General features: G+C 39.3%; 1 protein-coding gene across 1 annotated transcript; it reads left to right on the top strand.

Annotated features, from left to right (window-relative positions):
• The first annotated feature begins 207 nt into the window (after nt 1–207).
• WDR75 (WD repeat domain 75) lies at nt 208–15,404 on the top strand. Its single transcript, XM_014954445.1, has 21 exons — nt 208–337; nt 491–620; nt 1,454–1,519; nt 1,787–1,880; nt 2,500–2,624; nt 2,958–3,028; nt 3,580–3,696; nt 4,245–4,333; nt 5,072–5,230; nt 5,574–5,633; nt 5,723–5,838; nt 6,304–6,476; nt 7,034–7,197; nt 9,183–9,366; nt 10,963–11,057; nt 11,475–11,570; nt 12,121–12,290; nt 12,852–12,911; nt 13,010–13,153; nt 13,234–13,325; nt 15,129–15,404. The coding sequence occupies exons 1-21, from the start codon at nt 249–251 to the stop codon at nt 15,334–15,336; spliced, it is 2,502 nt and encodes an 833-aa protein (XP_014809931.1). The 5' UTR covers nt 208–248; the 3' UTR covers nt 15,337–15,404.
• The last annotated feature ends 974 nt before the right edge of the window (nt 15,405–16,378 follow it).

The following is a 16,378-nucleotide window of genomic DNA, read 5'->3' as shown; positions in this document are numbered from 1 at the left end:
GCTCTCCCCGCTGCAGGCAGCGGCAGCGCCGACCCAGCGCTCACCGCCTCTGAGAGGAGCGACCGTTAACGGCCGCCGCGAGCGCCCTCAGGAGCCGCGAGGACGCGCGAGCCGCCCGCCCTCGGCGCGTCACTGCCGCTCTAGCCAACCAGCAGCTCGCGCCGGCCGCCATGCCGGCAGCAGGCGGAAGTGACAGAGAGGGGCGGGGGCAAAGGTGAGAGGTGAGGGGTTCCGGCGGGGCAGGGAAGATGGTGGCGCCGGTGTCGGCGCTCCGCGTGGTGCGATGCGGCGGCAGCAGCCTCCATGGCGCCCGGGCTGTCTTCTCCGCCGATTCCAAGTAAGTGGGGCTGAGGGAAGGGGCTCCCGAGCGCCGTGGTGAGGGCGGCTGCCGGCCGCTGTGGGCGCGGCCTGTATCCCTCCTGAGGGGTCCCGGGGCCTCCCGCCCGCGGGCGGCGGGGTAACGGCTGTCATCCCCCCCCCATCCTTCCAGGTACTTGCTCTGCGCCTCCGGAGACTTCGTGAAGATGTACAGCGTGGCCACCGAGGAGACGCTGCGGCTGATGGGGGGTCACGCCGACCTGGTGACGGGCATCCAGCTCAACCCCCGCAACCACATGCAGGTCTGGGGAGGGGGTACGGCGGGGTGCCTGGCTGTGGGGGGTGCTCCGGCCGCCTCGGCGCAGCTTCTCCACTTCTGCGGGGGCTGCCCCGGGGGCCTGGGGGCGGGCTGGAAGTTGGGAACGGGCTGGAAGCATTGCCAAGCTAACGTTTCTCCTAAATCTGGCTGGAAGGATAGATGTTATAACTGTTTTCTACAAAAACACTGATTGAATGGAATGACCGCAAAATGGAAATGCCAGCAAAACTTCCTTTATTATTGTTATTTAATTATTAAATGTTAGAAAACCAGCAGTATTTATTTTGCCCCCTTACTTTCTCTGTCTGCTGTTACAGATGCAGAATTGACTAAATCCCTGCAATTTCCCAGTGGCTGTCTGTCTGCCAGCAGCCTGCCTTCCCTGTTCACCGCTCCTCCTGATCTGGCTCTCTGTTTGCTTGGGGTTTTTTGGTGTCTATGTATAAACAAGAATTATTTGACAAAATGTACTGTGTCTGCATGTTATCTGTGCAAAATCTGATGCAAATGTTGTAGAAGTTCATGTAAAGGATATCTGTGAATATTCTGTTAGTCTGAAGTGATTAAACACAAATACCTGTTTGTTTGACACTTTGTGAAAACGTATATTTCAAATTAGAATAATAGTGTTGTATTTCCATTGCGCTTTCTTTGAAGGCAGCACAGAGCTGAGCCGTGTCCTGTATTTTTGATGATTCAGCCACTTGGAATTGCAGTTCCATTGATCAATCCTTTAACTTTTAAGCTGTGATTTTATGTAAGAGCTGGCTTTGATATATTCTTTTAACTGATATATATATCTTTTTGTTTCCTCAGCTATATTCTTCCTCTCTTGACGGCAGCATTAAGCTGTGGGACTTCATGGATGGGATCCCCATTAAAGTATGTTCAGTTATTTCTATTGAGCATATGTCAAAATAATTCTTCACCCACTGATAATAGAATAAGGATTTCTTCAGATATTACTACGTATGGGCACAAATCGGTCCAAGGTGTATTGTTCTGCTGTTAACGCAGCCTGAGAACCATCTGTTGTCAAGTAAAGCACATATTTTTTCCTTATTGTAAAAAATTAGCATTATTCACTGTTGAAAACTATGCACAGAAGTGTAATAATTGTTGACCACCTTCGCTTTTGTTTTTCTGCAGACTTTCACTGTAGGATCCAAACTTCTGGCACTGTACGCACTTGCTAGTTTTGAGGACACAGTGTTTGTTGTAATTCCAAAGACTGGTGAAAGAGGTACGGTACATTTAGCATCATTTTTGTCATCTAAGTCATGCTGTGTCACAACAGCTGTCATCTCAGTGAATGATATGCTGCAAAAACATGCTTTTAATATATTAAATTTTGAAAAGATTTCTTAAATCCTATGACACGTCATGCATTTTGTACCTTTTTTCTGTTTTCATTCTATGACATCTATTTTTTTTAACATTTGTCTAGAAGAATTGCTTCTCTTCACTTTTGAAGCATATACTGCATGTATCTGATGATGTAGATGCAATAAATCTTTAAGCAGTGCTTAACATGATAGAGGGTGTGCTACAGTACTTGAGACTACCCTTCCACCTTAAGCAATACTAACATAAATAGACTTGTCCTGTTTGAAAGCACGTGTAGATATTTTTTCATGGAGTCCACTATCTTCAGTCTCCTCAATATTCAATACTATTGTTTTAATCAAAATATCTGAAACAATTATTTTTTTGGAAGGTATTACAAACTTTTTCAAACTAAAAAATATTGGAAGGTACAAGCATGTTAGTTTTAAGGTAGGAGGGGTGCAAATCTCCTTTTTAAGGAGCGTATATAAACTTGTTCATAAAAGCCTTTTGATCACAGATTTTTCTTTGGTCAGATACGTTCCAGCTGGTCTCAGTTAAGCTGACAAAAGCAGCAGGCCAAGATTTGGAAGCCAAGGAATTGTCAGTGGTTTTGGATGGTGTGGACGCGTCACCGAAGTGTATTGCGTTTGGAAGAGAAGTATGCTCACCTTTTGGTTTTGTTTTTTTTTCTTCTGTTGGGTGTTGGCTTGTTGGGGATTTTTATTCTCTCAAATGAACTATATGCTGTTTGCGCTTTTCTAGAAGCACAGCAGCACTGAAACAAATCTGAAGTTAAACAAATCTGTGTGTTTGTAACACCTATGCTTTTTTTTTATAAAAAAAACAACCACCATATAACACTTATGATAGGAAAACATTTACTTAACATCACTTTATATATTCTCTCCAATTTTAAGTACTTCGTAGGTTTTTTTCTTTCATATATAAGAGCATAATCTGTATGTCCTGTGTTGTTGTTTTACTGTAACAGGGTGAATATGTGGCATCAGTGAAGGAGGTTAATCTCCAAGTTTATTTTTTCAAACAGAAACAGTTGAACAGGTAAGAATGAAACTGTCAAGTATTGATTCAGTCTGATACATGGTAAATGTTTGTCACCTGCTGATATGTGCACACATTATTTGGTATTTGTCAGCAACCTTTTGGTTTTTGTGCTGGAGGGGATGTGGTCAGTATGTCAGAAGCTCCCTGCAGAGGCAGACAGTGAGCTGCTGCAATGCGTTGGGAGCTCATCTTCCCAGCTCAGGCATGTATTTTTTTTCAGGTAAATGCTTAGGCTGGTGCTGGACTGAAACAAGTGACAAAATTTGGTCAGGGCCAAAACGGGAAGGGGGAGGAAGGGGTGTGGAAAAAGAGAGAGAGAGGAAAAATCTTTCAGCTTGATTGAAAGCAAAGAACTAATGAAATAAAGAGGAAGAATAAGTCTGTTGCTGGTTTTTGGAGATTGCATGTAACTATAACAACTTGGAGATGTTTAATTTTGCTAGGCAGGATTATTTTTATGTGTGTTAGCTGATCCTTTTGAAGGTTTGTTTAAAAAAAGAAAACAAACAAAACCTTATTTCTTACCCTTACTATCTGAATTCTTGAAGGTTTTCTGTAAGTGCAACGAAGACCAAAGGTGGAAACAATCAGTTCAGCTGCGTAGCATGCCATCCTACAGAGGATTGTATTGCAACTGGCCACGCTGATGGAAAGATTCGCCTCTGGTATGTGCATTTTGATTGAACTGTGTACCCCATTAACTGGTGTGACCATAGGAATCGAGTGAAACCTGAGCAAAACAGTCTCATTCATCCTTAGCGTTGCCGTTTTCAGAAGTCATAACGAGCAAAGAATGGCAAGCCCTGTGAACCTGCAGCACTGACATTCACATCAGGGTACAGCTGCTTTTTAACATCCAATGGGAGAATATTCCCATTAAGCTGTGCTCCATGAATCCAAACTGTATTTGAAAAAGGTAACGCAGGAGCAGCTGAAATAACTCTGTATGGGCAAGCAGAGTCCTAGGGAGAGCACGCTGGTGGAGTTGTGTGGTTAAGAACACCACGCTTGCCAAGTTGCTGGGTATGTCTAAGGTGGGGGGTGCTGGCATGGTGCCTTCCCTCCCCCTGCATCGCTTGAGTGTACGAGCAAGGGTACCACGGGCAATTAGCAGAGAGGGTGGTGTACTTGATTCAGTTGAGTATTTCCTTTCATTTGCTCTGTTACTGATGTTGTGCTTAAAGAACTGTTCTATTTCTCCCCCTCCCCGTAGGAGGAATTTCTGCCACAAGAAAGAGTACACGTTTTCCACGCTGCACTGGCATCACGATACTGTCATGGATCTAGCCTTTTCTGTGGAGGGTGAGTCAAAGAAAAAAAACAAATAAAAAAAGCCCCAGCTTTCAAAGTCAAAGCGTTGTGGCGGGGAGGGAGAAATCAACAAAAGTTCGAGTTTGTCTACTAAGTAACAAATTAATAGGATTTTAAATATGTCCAGGGAGAATCTGAAATAAAAATGGAAGCAGTTGTTATTTTAATTTTTGATTGGCATTAACAATGTCAAATATCTACCTTCTGTGACAGGATGTAAAGTCGAACCCCTCCTCATACCTCTTTTCCCTCACCTCCACTCTCCCACCTGCTTCTCTTTCATCAGTAGTACTGATGAGTTCTTGCCAGCCTAGTGGCAAAAATACAGTTAACTTTTATCTGAATTGTTTTATCTGAACTGTTCTCCTTTGGATATTTCCCACTGCAAAGCAATTCTGATTGAAGGAGAACAATTCAGCTATTATCTAACACAAAGACTCAGCTGATTCAGAAAGTAATGCAATCTACTACTCCCAAAGCGTTGTTTTTTACTGTAGGCACAAATTCTTGTGACTTATTCCAAGTTTCTCTAGCAATTTAACATGGGATAATGAGAAATATGTCTATGTGTATTGCCCAGGCTAGGTATGAGGAATAATTCCTTTTATGTGACAGCTTAAGAAAGGTTTTTGAGAAGCCTGTGTTTGTCATTCTGAACATGTATGCTGATGACTTTTGTATTGTTTTTTAAACCAAAACCTCTAACTGCATTTTTATTACTGGAACTAGGAACCTGCTTGCTGAGTGGTGGAGTTGAATCTGTTCTAGTTCAGTGGCGCAATGAATCAGACTGTCAGAAGGATTTCCTTCCTCGTTTGGGATCTCCTATTGAGTACATTTCCATGGCATCTGATGGCGCACTCTCTTGCACCTTGCATTCAGACAATAGTAAGCCAAAACATATTTTAAATATCACTTAAAGCAAAATGGAATGCAAATCTGTGTGAGCTTTATTTTGTTACCTTTAGATCAATTAATTAGTTACTGCATAAGTTCAATGTTGATCTGAAAGAAGAGATGCTTGAAGCCATCTTTTGCTCTTTCATCAGTTGTGTGAATTTCCCTGACAACTGCTGTAACTTGGCTTTCCACCTTGATGTGGGCGTGTCATAAATTGAAAAAAAAATACTTATGTAGGATTAAGTACAGTTGGTTAAGGTCCCTTCCCCACTATGAGATGTGGTTATGTTGCAGAAGCCTTTTGTAAGACTTCATCTGCTTTTCTTTTCAGGAATTACAATAATCAACAGCAACCTAAGATTTGCCAAAAGTATTCAAGGGCTGATCAAAAGTAAGTGCAATAAAATTTGTCTTCCACTTCGAGGGCAGAATATGTCACTTCCCATCTTAGGTCATTTGTCATCTTGTTTTTGTTTTCAGGTGCAAATGTCAAGACTGGTCTAGTGGTTGATCCTAGAACCAAAGCTTTGGTCCTGAATGGAGAGCCTGGCCACTTACAGTTCTATTGTCTCCAAAGTGACCAACAGCTGTTCAGCGTAAGTTGGATGGGCTCGTATAAAACTTAACTTGGTCCAGTAAGTTATGCATCAGAATTTATTTGAAGACTTACTATGGCAAATAGGGAAAAAGCCAGCAGCCATACTGTAAGATGGGATTCTAAGTTGAGATGTTTTCAGATTTTTCACAAACTTCTTTTACTTGTTAAGCACAGCTGAATGTTGACAGCTGAATAAATAGAGGAATAGCACACTGGTTTGAAGTTAAATCTCAAAAAATTATAGGTAAAATCCCTCTAAAATATCTTTTTTTTTTCTTTCCTACACTTAACATTGTGGAAGGTACATGTGCTAATTATGCTTCACACACTTTTTTTTTTATGCCACAGCCCAGTCAGTTCTAATTGATGCTTTCAGAACATCCTTTCTCCATGGTTTTATGAATAGTATCGCTAAATCTATACTTGAATTTTGAAATTTAATTTTTGTCTTCTTGCTTTGCAGTTGGATATTGTGCAACGACAATACATTAATCAGGCAGGTTTAAACCAAGCTGACTTGGTAAAAGTTGCGTTCAGTGCACAAGGCAAGTGGTTGGCAACAGTAGAAGAGAGAGAAGAAGTAACTGACCCTGAGTTACAGTTGAAGCTCTGGTTCTATGATGAGGAAACACAAAGGTAATGATAATAGAGCTGGACTTCTAGATATCAAAGTCTGAAGTATCACACAAATACCTACACAGGCTTTGTGTCTTGCAAAGGCAGAGTTTTTCCAGATCAATTAATAAAATTCTAGGGGAGACCCTAGGGAGAGTTTACCATGCATGCCAAATGCATCTGAAACACAGCACAGAGTTGAAGTAAATACAGATTGGATATAATTACTCTGAATCCATTTTACTTAAAATAATCAGACAGGCTGTTTTAGCCATAGGACAATTGTGGACTTGACAGAATGGTTCTATAGCTTGTTCTGTTTTCCCACTTCTGTCTAATCCATCATTAATTTATTAGTCCTTCTAGGGTACAGAAGATTATGACTTCATTTTTGATTTTTTTTTCTTTAGTTAACATATGCATCTGGTTCATACACTTAACATTTAGCTATGTTAAGAAATCCAAGAAATTTCTTTGATTCCTCTTCTCCCTGCCCCTTCCAGAATCATCTTAGGCTGAAATCTTCTGGAAGTTCAAAATGAAATCAAATGGCAAGCTTCTGTTTTCTTTTCCTATAGCTTTAAGCTGAATACGAGAATAAATACGCCCCATGAGGACCACATAACAGACATGTGCTTTCGTGACATGGATGAATTGGAAGATGACTCTCTGATACTGGTAACAACTGGCAGAGACTGTGTGTTTAAAGTCTGGGTGATGGTAGAAGACACGGATCCAGAGGGTAAGTATGGTCAAAACATAACTTACTCTTACTTGCTTACCTTGTAACGTGCTATAGAAATTCTGACCCTAACTTCATCCATAAATGCATCCCATGTATTTGTCTATTTCTGCCATCACATGGAGTATCCTGTTCTCCCGACCATTCTCTGTGGTAGAGTTCTCCCACAGTTTTGCAGTTATGGATTGATGTGGAGGTTCCCGAAATAGCAAAGACCTTGCTGAGCCTGCTGCAGAAGGGAACAGCAGCCTGTGTTGATTTGTTTAATGGATTGTTTGTGGTAATGATTTTTCCATGCTGATTTTTGTCATTCCTCTGGGTAACTTTTTTATTTAAGACTTCTGCTCAAGGGAGCAAGATGCCAAAGGGTGTTACTCTGTTTTAGTTGACTTAGTGTAAAATGATAGCACTTTGCCAGTCTGGAGCTCCGCCACTTCAGAGTTCATGTTTTTTTAACATCCTTCCTTCCTGTTAGATATTTTAATGTCCTAGAATGGATATTTAGGATCCACTTCCAAGATACTTAAGTAACCACATTTCACCTCTCAAAATGCATGCTGATGTTCACTTGTTTCAAACAAACTTTTGAGGGATGTGTATCACTTTGTGTGCCTTTGGATGTGAAATGCAGAAGATTTCCCACTTCTTAATTTCCTTTTATTTAAATGTTCATTTACTGAAATTTTATTCCTTTTACTTAAATGTGTGTTATAAGGCACATTTAAGTTAGCTGGAACTGTCATGCCACTTGGGTGTCTTACCTTTTCATGTTCCCAAACTGATATGGTAGTAGTCTTGCTTGAACTGCTTGCAGTTTAGTAACATGTTTGTGTTTCATGGGCAGGTGAGGACACGCTCGAAAGTACTTTTGAACTACTACAGTTTCCATTTGACAAACTTACTTTGCCAAATTGACTTTCCAAGCTGTTTGCTCCTCAAAAGTGGCTGTTTGTGAGAAGAAAAATTAAAGCTTGTATTCATTTACTAGAATTTACTCAAATATTTATTTAATAGCAACTCCATCGTTTAAACTGTAAATGATTCTAAGCCTAGATTATATCTTAACTTAAAATTAAAGCTTGTATTCATTTACTAGAATTTGCTCATATATTTAATTAATAGCAACTCCATGAGGGGGCTTATTCTTCTTCTTTTTGAACTGTGAATGACTCTAAGCCTAGATTATATCTTAAATTATTGAGCAGATACTTTGATTTTGAGTACAGTGTGGGCTGGCAATGAAACCTAATGGGGTCCATTTCCTTCAACAAGATGTTTTTGTGTAAGCTGACTGGCCTCATCAGGGATTGTTTTTAAGTGACTATACAGACTTCTGTTTCATGGCTGTGTAAAAGTGCAAATTTTTGCTGCCTTCTGTGGTGTATTTGCCCAGCAGGCACAGGGTAGAATAAAAAGATTCAACGTGCTGCAGGCTTCTGAGCAGCAAATATTAATGAACTGATTTGTTCATCTGTAGAAACACACTCTGGCATGTTTTTATTTGCAGTAGATCTCTCACTGCCTCTAGATGGTGCCATGCAGTTTAAAGTAGTGAATTGTTTCTGGCTTGTCTTTTTTACAGGCAGTTCTTTTAATCATCAACTTGTAGCCATTATATAAAGGATATCTTAGGTTAGGGTGAACTTATTTTCTTTTCTTTCCTCATCCTACTCACATGTTTCAAAAGCATGCTGTATGACTCTATTTATACTGGGAAATGTATGTTATGGGATAACTACATGACTGCTTCTGTTTATATTATGGTAATTATCAACAACTGGAAAGGTATCCCAACTGAATGCAGTGGCAGGTTAACCAACACAAGGAAGCATGCTGATGGGTCACTCTGTCATCCTCATATTTTGTGTAAACAAACCATACAAAACAAAACTGTCTGGTTCTTGAGCCTATTTCGTGTCCTAATACTTGATTTCTTCTTTCTTCATGGATGGACTTGAATTAACCAGCTTGTTTATTCAATGCAGCACAGCAAAGTGTGAGCTGGAGCTGTGACTTTGTAGGCAGCTACCACCACTACCAAGCCACCAACTGCTGTTTCTCAGAAGATGGCTCTCTGCTTGCTGTTAGCTTTGAAGAAACCGTCACTGTATGGGATTCAGTTACGTGGGATCTGAAGTGTACATTTTGCCATCCACCTGGAAAAATAAGGTATGTTTTTTTTATCTGGCTTTTTATGTCTTACTTGAACTCTCAGAACAGAAAGAATCAATTCATAGTAGTTCAAGACCTTGTATATGTTCATATAAATACTGAATTTAACAGTTTTATGTTCATGCATAGAAAAGACTCTAAAATGGCTTTTAGGTGCCTGGTGAAAATCGTATGGTTAAAAATAAGATCAAGCTTTGCAGTTTCATCTTCTTACTTGCTTATGACTCTTGTACCTCCCATAGTCAAATATGTATCTTTGGGCACACAGTGGTGTGCTAATAGCCCTTTTCTTTTGTGCTTTATTTGTGTATGCATGCATACAAATAGAAATTATATCAATAAACCATAAAGGCATATTGACCTTATTATCTGTATTATAAAATATATAAATAATAAATGAAATATATAAAAATATATATTATATATCTAGATTCTTTCTAACCTCTGTTAGAAAATCCATATTTGCCTGGCAGACAATCCCAGCATGCTCCATTGTGTGCTGCCAGGATAAAAGGCATCCTAAAGGTCTAGATACCATGTAAGGATAATGAGGAATGGCACAGGTCAATGGTAGAGATAAAAGAGACAGTGCAAACGTACAGCAGTTTCTGATCCAGGTGGAATACCATTTTTCTTATGATAATCTCGGAGAAAATAGGGCAGTAGGTGACCTCATTGGTTCATCTACTAAATCTCTGTGCCAGATCCTGTATCTAAAGAATTGCTGAAAGAGGAAGATGCTACAAACCTAGTGTAGCATTCTCTTTCAATGATAATGTTTTTCTAACTGCTTCTCAAAGTCATTACTGCAGTATTTTAGAGGTATTTCATGTACCTGCTTCCAGGAAACTTCTAAAATGGAAAGCAAAATATTGCGTGGTCACAGTGTTTCAAAGTCGTAAAGAATCCTAGGATTCTTCCATGTTTTTCTGTGTTTGTTTGTAAGCTTTTCTTTTGTGTGATCAAGTCAGTTTAGTTTATACTGGCCCTCTAAGATTAGAAATTGGGAAACATTGTTCTAAAACTGGTCTGCAGGAAAATCATGGGAGATATGTAAGCCACATCTTTAGTATATTTATAGAGAAAACCTCTCTTGACAGCTTGGTACAGTGGCAAGCTTTTCCCAGGCCAGCTGCCCCTTTTCTAGCCTTTGCTGTATGCTGTATTAAAAGGAAATAAATTACTCTAGGACTATATTAAAGGACTGTATTAACTGCATAACATCAAAGGGCTATGTTTTAGTAAAGAAATTCTGTCCCTTATTAGCTTTTTTTGGAAACATTCTATAGCATTACAAATCGAAAGGCTGATCTGTTATTTAAGACCTTACCATCAGTTCTTGAAATCAGAATGTTATAAGAACATGCAATCCTTATAGATTTATGTATACTTTTAAATCTCCCAGCCCATGTGGTGGTTGTGTGTGAATTTTCATGCCACTAGAGGTGAAAGCAAACAGCAAATGTATCCTGATTTAAATAGAAGAAGTAAATCTTAACTGAATGTTTTTGTGATATGCAAATTATTACTATGTAGAGAAACAAAGATGAAATCTGAAAGTCACTAACTTCTTTTGACTTTTTACTTCTGTAGGAACATCTGCTTTGGGAGACTAACATGTTGCAAGTACCTTATTGGTGCCACTGATTATGGCTTTCTATGTTGCTGGAACCTGCTCAGTTGTGCATGTAAGATCAGATTAAATGTATGCTCCCGTGGTAACATTTAACACTGAATTTACTGTGAAACCTTAAATAATTCTAGTGTGATTCCGGATCCATCCACCACAAAATGTCCTGTTAAAATGCACCAATTTTCATACTTCAGTCAGTATAGTATCCTGTCCAGCATACGTGTGCTTTGTGTGCACGTCCATCGTGAATGCTGAGTTAAATGATCAATAACACAATAACAGTATTTCCTGCACTTGTAGAAATTGATAATGTTTGTGTATTTTTATTCATATGGGAATAATTGAAGTGGCTTGCCTCTTCCAGGGGTTAAGGCTTTGCATGTCTTTCCCATTTAACCTTTTGTTTGGCAAAGCAGTGGGATAACCGAATGCCTTCTTTTCATGTCTGGCTCGTGCTGTGTTTGCTTTTCAGTGGAATGGAGTGCCCACCTCAACGTCTTGGTTCTGCAACCTGATCCCCTTTCAGAATATATTGCTGCTGTCTCGTGGCTCTCCAAAGAGTCCAGTTGTAAGTACAAAGGCTTCTTTGACAAGTAATAGCCAGTGGAATTTAAAACTCTGAAAGCGTAATTTCTAGAAAAGGTTTTCTTAGAATTCAGCCCCATGGAAGCCAGATGATGGACTGACAGCAGCAGTCAAGTAAAACATGTTGGCTCCCCATCTTTTCTTCCAGCAGTTAGTTTCCAGGACAGGATATAACACAGGATTAACCATGTTCTCTGGGTGAGGGTCTTGAATGTTCTTGACCCTCTCCTGTAAATGCAAAACTGTGGTTGAACTATACAGCTACATTTTAGAACTTTGACTATAAATTATGATTGCTCTTCCTAGAGCTACTTTTCTACAGAAAAGTTAATTTCCGAGTATGTTCTCTAGATTGGAATGCTGTGAAAGGTACCTTCTGTTACCAGTAAGGCTGTCCAATTGTAATTCCTCCAAACTAGTGCTTAAAGGCAATCCTGTCCAGCCTTTACTGACTACGATACAGAGAGCTGTGACAGCTATCCAGGAAGGTAAGGATTTCATGATTTAAAGTGAAGGCATTCTTGGTTTTGCAGTGTTTGTGTTTAAACCAAGTGAGCCACGGCCAATCTATATCCAGAGGAACCTTTGTAGAGAAAAGATCCAGCTTGCTGCCTTCGTTCCAAGAGATGAACCTGAAACAGTTGGCTCAGAAAAACACCTTTGGCTGAGAAGATCCCAACTATTTTTCCTTACGGATACACAAGTAAGAAATTGTGATTGGCGGGTGGTTCCTGGGCAAAAAGTGTTTTCCTGAACTTGGAAAGTGTAAGAGTTCCTTTTTGTGATTTCAAGGTAGCATAAGCCATGCTTTGTTCTTCATTAAAAGTTTTCAACTTCCAAAACGGCTAAAGTTCAAAATTGACTATTTATGGTTTTCTGCTGCTAATAGTTTCTGCTGCCTCATTCATACAAGAAACTAGATTATTTGAGAATATTCCTATGGCGTTTAACTTAAATAACCACCCAGAAGCTGTATTATTGCTGATTATCAAAATATTTCATATGATACTCAATTTTTCCTGTAATTTGTGGGTGGGTGGTTCTTTGTTTCTTTTCCTAAAACATCTCTACAAAGCCTCTAGGTCCATTCCTCCTCCTTTCCAGTTTATTTATAAAATAAATAGGAAGAGATGTGTTTGCTTCTTCCACTTCTGCTTGACTGATAAAAGCTTTTGGGCCAGTTGGGAGCTTCTGTAGGCAAGGTATGGAAATATGGAAAGCAGTTTCACATACTGTAACTCTGCTACATCATTCTGTATTTTAGGAGCTAATGACGCTCAGCACAAAGTCTCTAAAAGAAAGGCTTACATCATCCAGCAAACAGGTACAGTAACCCTAGCTTGATCCTGAATTGTGGTAACTCAAAATGAGAGAGATTTGTGATGCTAAAATCCTGCTTAAAACTTTCCCCTTTTTTTCAAGCTGGCAGTGGAAGAGAGTCTTCCTGTAACCCCCTTCAGCTTGCTGCTGGGAAAGCACAGACGTCAGCAATCACAAGAGGATATAGGCCTTGGGAAAATAATTGTTCGTAATAAGGGTGAGCAAGATTCACCTGCTGTCAAAGAGGTAGGAGTAATTACAGTAAGTGTACCAACAAAATCGTGACAAACAAAAGCTTTCATAGAACTTCTGTTTTATCTTCTCAGCTTTTGCACACTCCAGCGCACATTTTGCCGTCTGCTTCCTTCCTCTGTCCTGTATTTATTGATTCATTGCTCATCTCCAAAGAGAACAAAAGGTAAGAAAAACTGAAGTGCTCTCCTTAGCTATTGAAGTTATTTCAAGTTGTGTACGTCTTTGTTTAAAGTGTCACTGTGGTTTTCCAACACTTTTCATTCTTCTACTGACATAAGTTAGTAGAACACTGTACTGGGGCTAGATTTTTCTTTTTTAAAGCAACTCATGTGTTGGGAGACAGGGGGACTTGCTGTTCGGGGGCTAGATTTTTCTTTTTTAAAGCAACTCGTGTTGGGAGACGGGGACTTGCTGTTGAGGCTATTGGCTCTTTTGTTGCTGTTATTTTTGCTATTGTTAGGCATAATGTGCTCATACACAAACTGTTGCCTTTGGTAATCAAATGTTCATCATGAATTTAACCTTATTCTAGGGATTTAATGGATAAATGTTAGATTCTCAACTTTATTTGATATTATGATGACTTCCTGCATAATTCTTGGTTTAGATTTCTACATACACCAAGGAGTTAGTCCTTAGGTTTAATCTTAACAGTTTGTTTAGAAATCAAATTTCATTCCTAATTAAGCTACAAAATATGAGTGCATACTGTGAACACAGCTAGCTAAGCTTGTCTTACAATGCATTAATCCCAGTTTAATGCAGTAGCTCGATAGGTACTTAAACCACCGGTTTGAGTAGGTTTTGGGTGTGTGTTATATTCTGCCAACACAGCAGGGTGGTCAGTTGTGCTGCCTTGTGTTGGCCAGTATAGCTGGCTTGCTTGCTTACTGGGTAACACAAGTAAAAGTCTTTTTGCCACATCAGCAAAACACTGACAAAAATCTAACAGAAGGAATATATAGAAACTTGCATGTATTTTCAGTACTGAAGAATTTGGGAGTTCAGTGTCCTGTGTGAATATTTGCACATGTAGAGCTTATTCTTTGACACTGGTAATTAGTATGACTGCACATTTAAAGTTACACATAAGGGCTGTGGGATTGGGCTCTTGAAGAATAACAAGAATATATCACTGTATAGATTAATATTATACTGCCAAGAAAAAAAAATGATTTAACATTAACAAGAAAATTAATGTAATACACACATTTCACCATTTACATTTTGTGAGTGATAAATAGCTTGTGTTAGATGATTTTTAGGAGACAAGTATTATTCTGCCATGCAGGTCATTTCTAATAAGATCCAAAATATTTATATAGCAGACACTTCAATTCATACCATTAATTACTGCAGTGTAAATGCTAACTGTTCTATATAATTCTAAAGAAGTGTGCTTTCTACTTCACAAGTTTTAACTCTTGAAGTCAGAAGGGAGCAGCCACTTTAAGTACTTCCCGATGTTTAAAACAAAAAACAAAACAAACTTTTCTGCTTTTCTAGTAACACACTTGAGTATTGTAGCAATTTTTAAGAGTGTTCAAGGTTTTTCAGATTTGAACCATTTTCAGATTTGAAAGAGAAGAATGGCTGCCTTGAATGTTGTCTCATCTACTCGTGTATCCGACATTTCTAATCCTGTAGTGGTGTGAGATTTTAACTTTTTACGTAATGATGATCTGCCTGTTCTGACATCATGTGTTATATTTGGAGAAAAAGAAATATTTTAAGTTTACTTAAAACAGAGGACAGCTATTTGTAAAATGGCTTGTAATTAAGATGGCAAAAGAAACATAGTAGTTTGTAAGTAGCCTAAGATTAAAAAAAAATATATAAAATCTAATGTTTACCTGGTTATTTGCATAATAACTTACCTCTCTGCTATAGCGTGTGATACTGTAGTACGTGGAAGTACTCATTAATTTCATTAATTGGGTTGTTTCCAATCATCTTCCTCTTACAGCGCTGAAGAAGTTGCTGATGAAGTGGACATGGAAAGTGAAAAAACAGAGGATGATTCAGATGAGGAAAGAGACATTACTGAAATGGAACAAGAAGATACAAGTCCTGTGGAATTACTAGGAGAGATGACATGTAAACTGTCTAAATCCCAGGAAAAAGAACTACGAAAAATAAGAAAAATGGACTATAGTTGGATATCAGCTTTCTGAACAGAGATATTGTGGTTTTTATACTGTTAGCCGAAGCTTTGCAGATTAAATATTCTTCTAAAAAAAAATCTTTCAAGTCCTTTGGCCATAAATTTTAGCAGCCTCTGTTTCCATAAGAAAGAAAAACGGGGGGGGGGAGGGACTAAAGTTTTGAAAAGTTGGTTCTGCTTCTAGTTGACTGCTAGTTCTCTCTGACCTTAGAAAACATTTAACCTGTGGGGTGGTTGTTTTTTTCCCCCCCCTTGCAAGTGTATTTAAAATGCTAATAGCAAAGCTGGGTCCATTATCTGACTTGTGATCTGTCAGCACAGTGACAGCCAGGCTGCTGAGGCTTGGGCTACCGGTGCCAGAGCAACTGGAGCAAACAGCTTCAGCCAATAACACTCCCTAACTCGAGATCTGGTCGGGGAGATCAGGGTAGTTCTTAGTGGTGCTGTGTACAGGTAAGTAACGAGTCTCCTCCTCGCAAGCTCCTGTCCAGCTGTTGAGATGGATGACAATTAGTCCACCTGATTAATATAGATACTGGGCGCGTTTGCTGCTCTTCACAGAGCACGGAGATCCTTGGGCGTAGGGTACTCACATGTGTCAGACTATCATGGAACCTTTCCCAAGTATCAAGAGAACACCATGGAGAAGATGCGTCTGCTTTCCTCACAGCCAGCTTAGCAGGCCTCATGCATCAGCTATACTTTCTATATATCACTTAACTATACATAGCAGAGTGTGTGGTTAGTTTGAAGTAGTAACATTGAAGGGCTAGAAGTGATTAGTCTCCTGTGGTGTGACAGTACGAAGGTAAGCTGATGAAAATTGCACTTGTCACTAAAAGCTCATTATTAGAGAAAAGTGGGAAAACTAGTGCGCTTTTTTTGTTCTTATTTACAATCATATGGGTGTAAAAACATGAACATGGGGAATATAAACACACTTCAGTAGACTTTACTTAAAGAGCCTTACTTGGAATCTGTGTCATGCAACACAGTGAACTGTCCAATGATAGCACGTTACATGCTCTTTATATTTCTTTCTAATCAGACAT

The sequence above is a fragment of the Calidris pugnax genome, unplaced genomic scaffold (assembly GCF_001431845.1).
Source record: "Calidris pugnax isolate Ruff unplaced genomic scaffold, ASM143184v1 scaffold103, whole genome shotgun sequence".
NCBI lineage: Eukaryota > Metazoa > Chordata > Aves > Charadriiformes > Scolopacidae > Calidris > Calidris pugnax.
The sequence above is the reverse complement of the archived record's forward strand: the minus strand, read 5'-3'. Positions and strand labels throughout refer to the sequence as shown.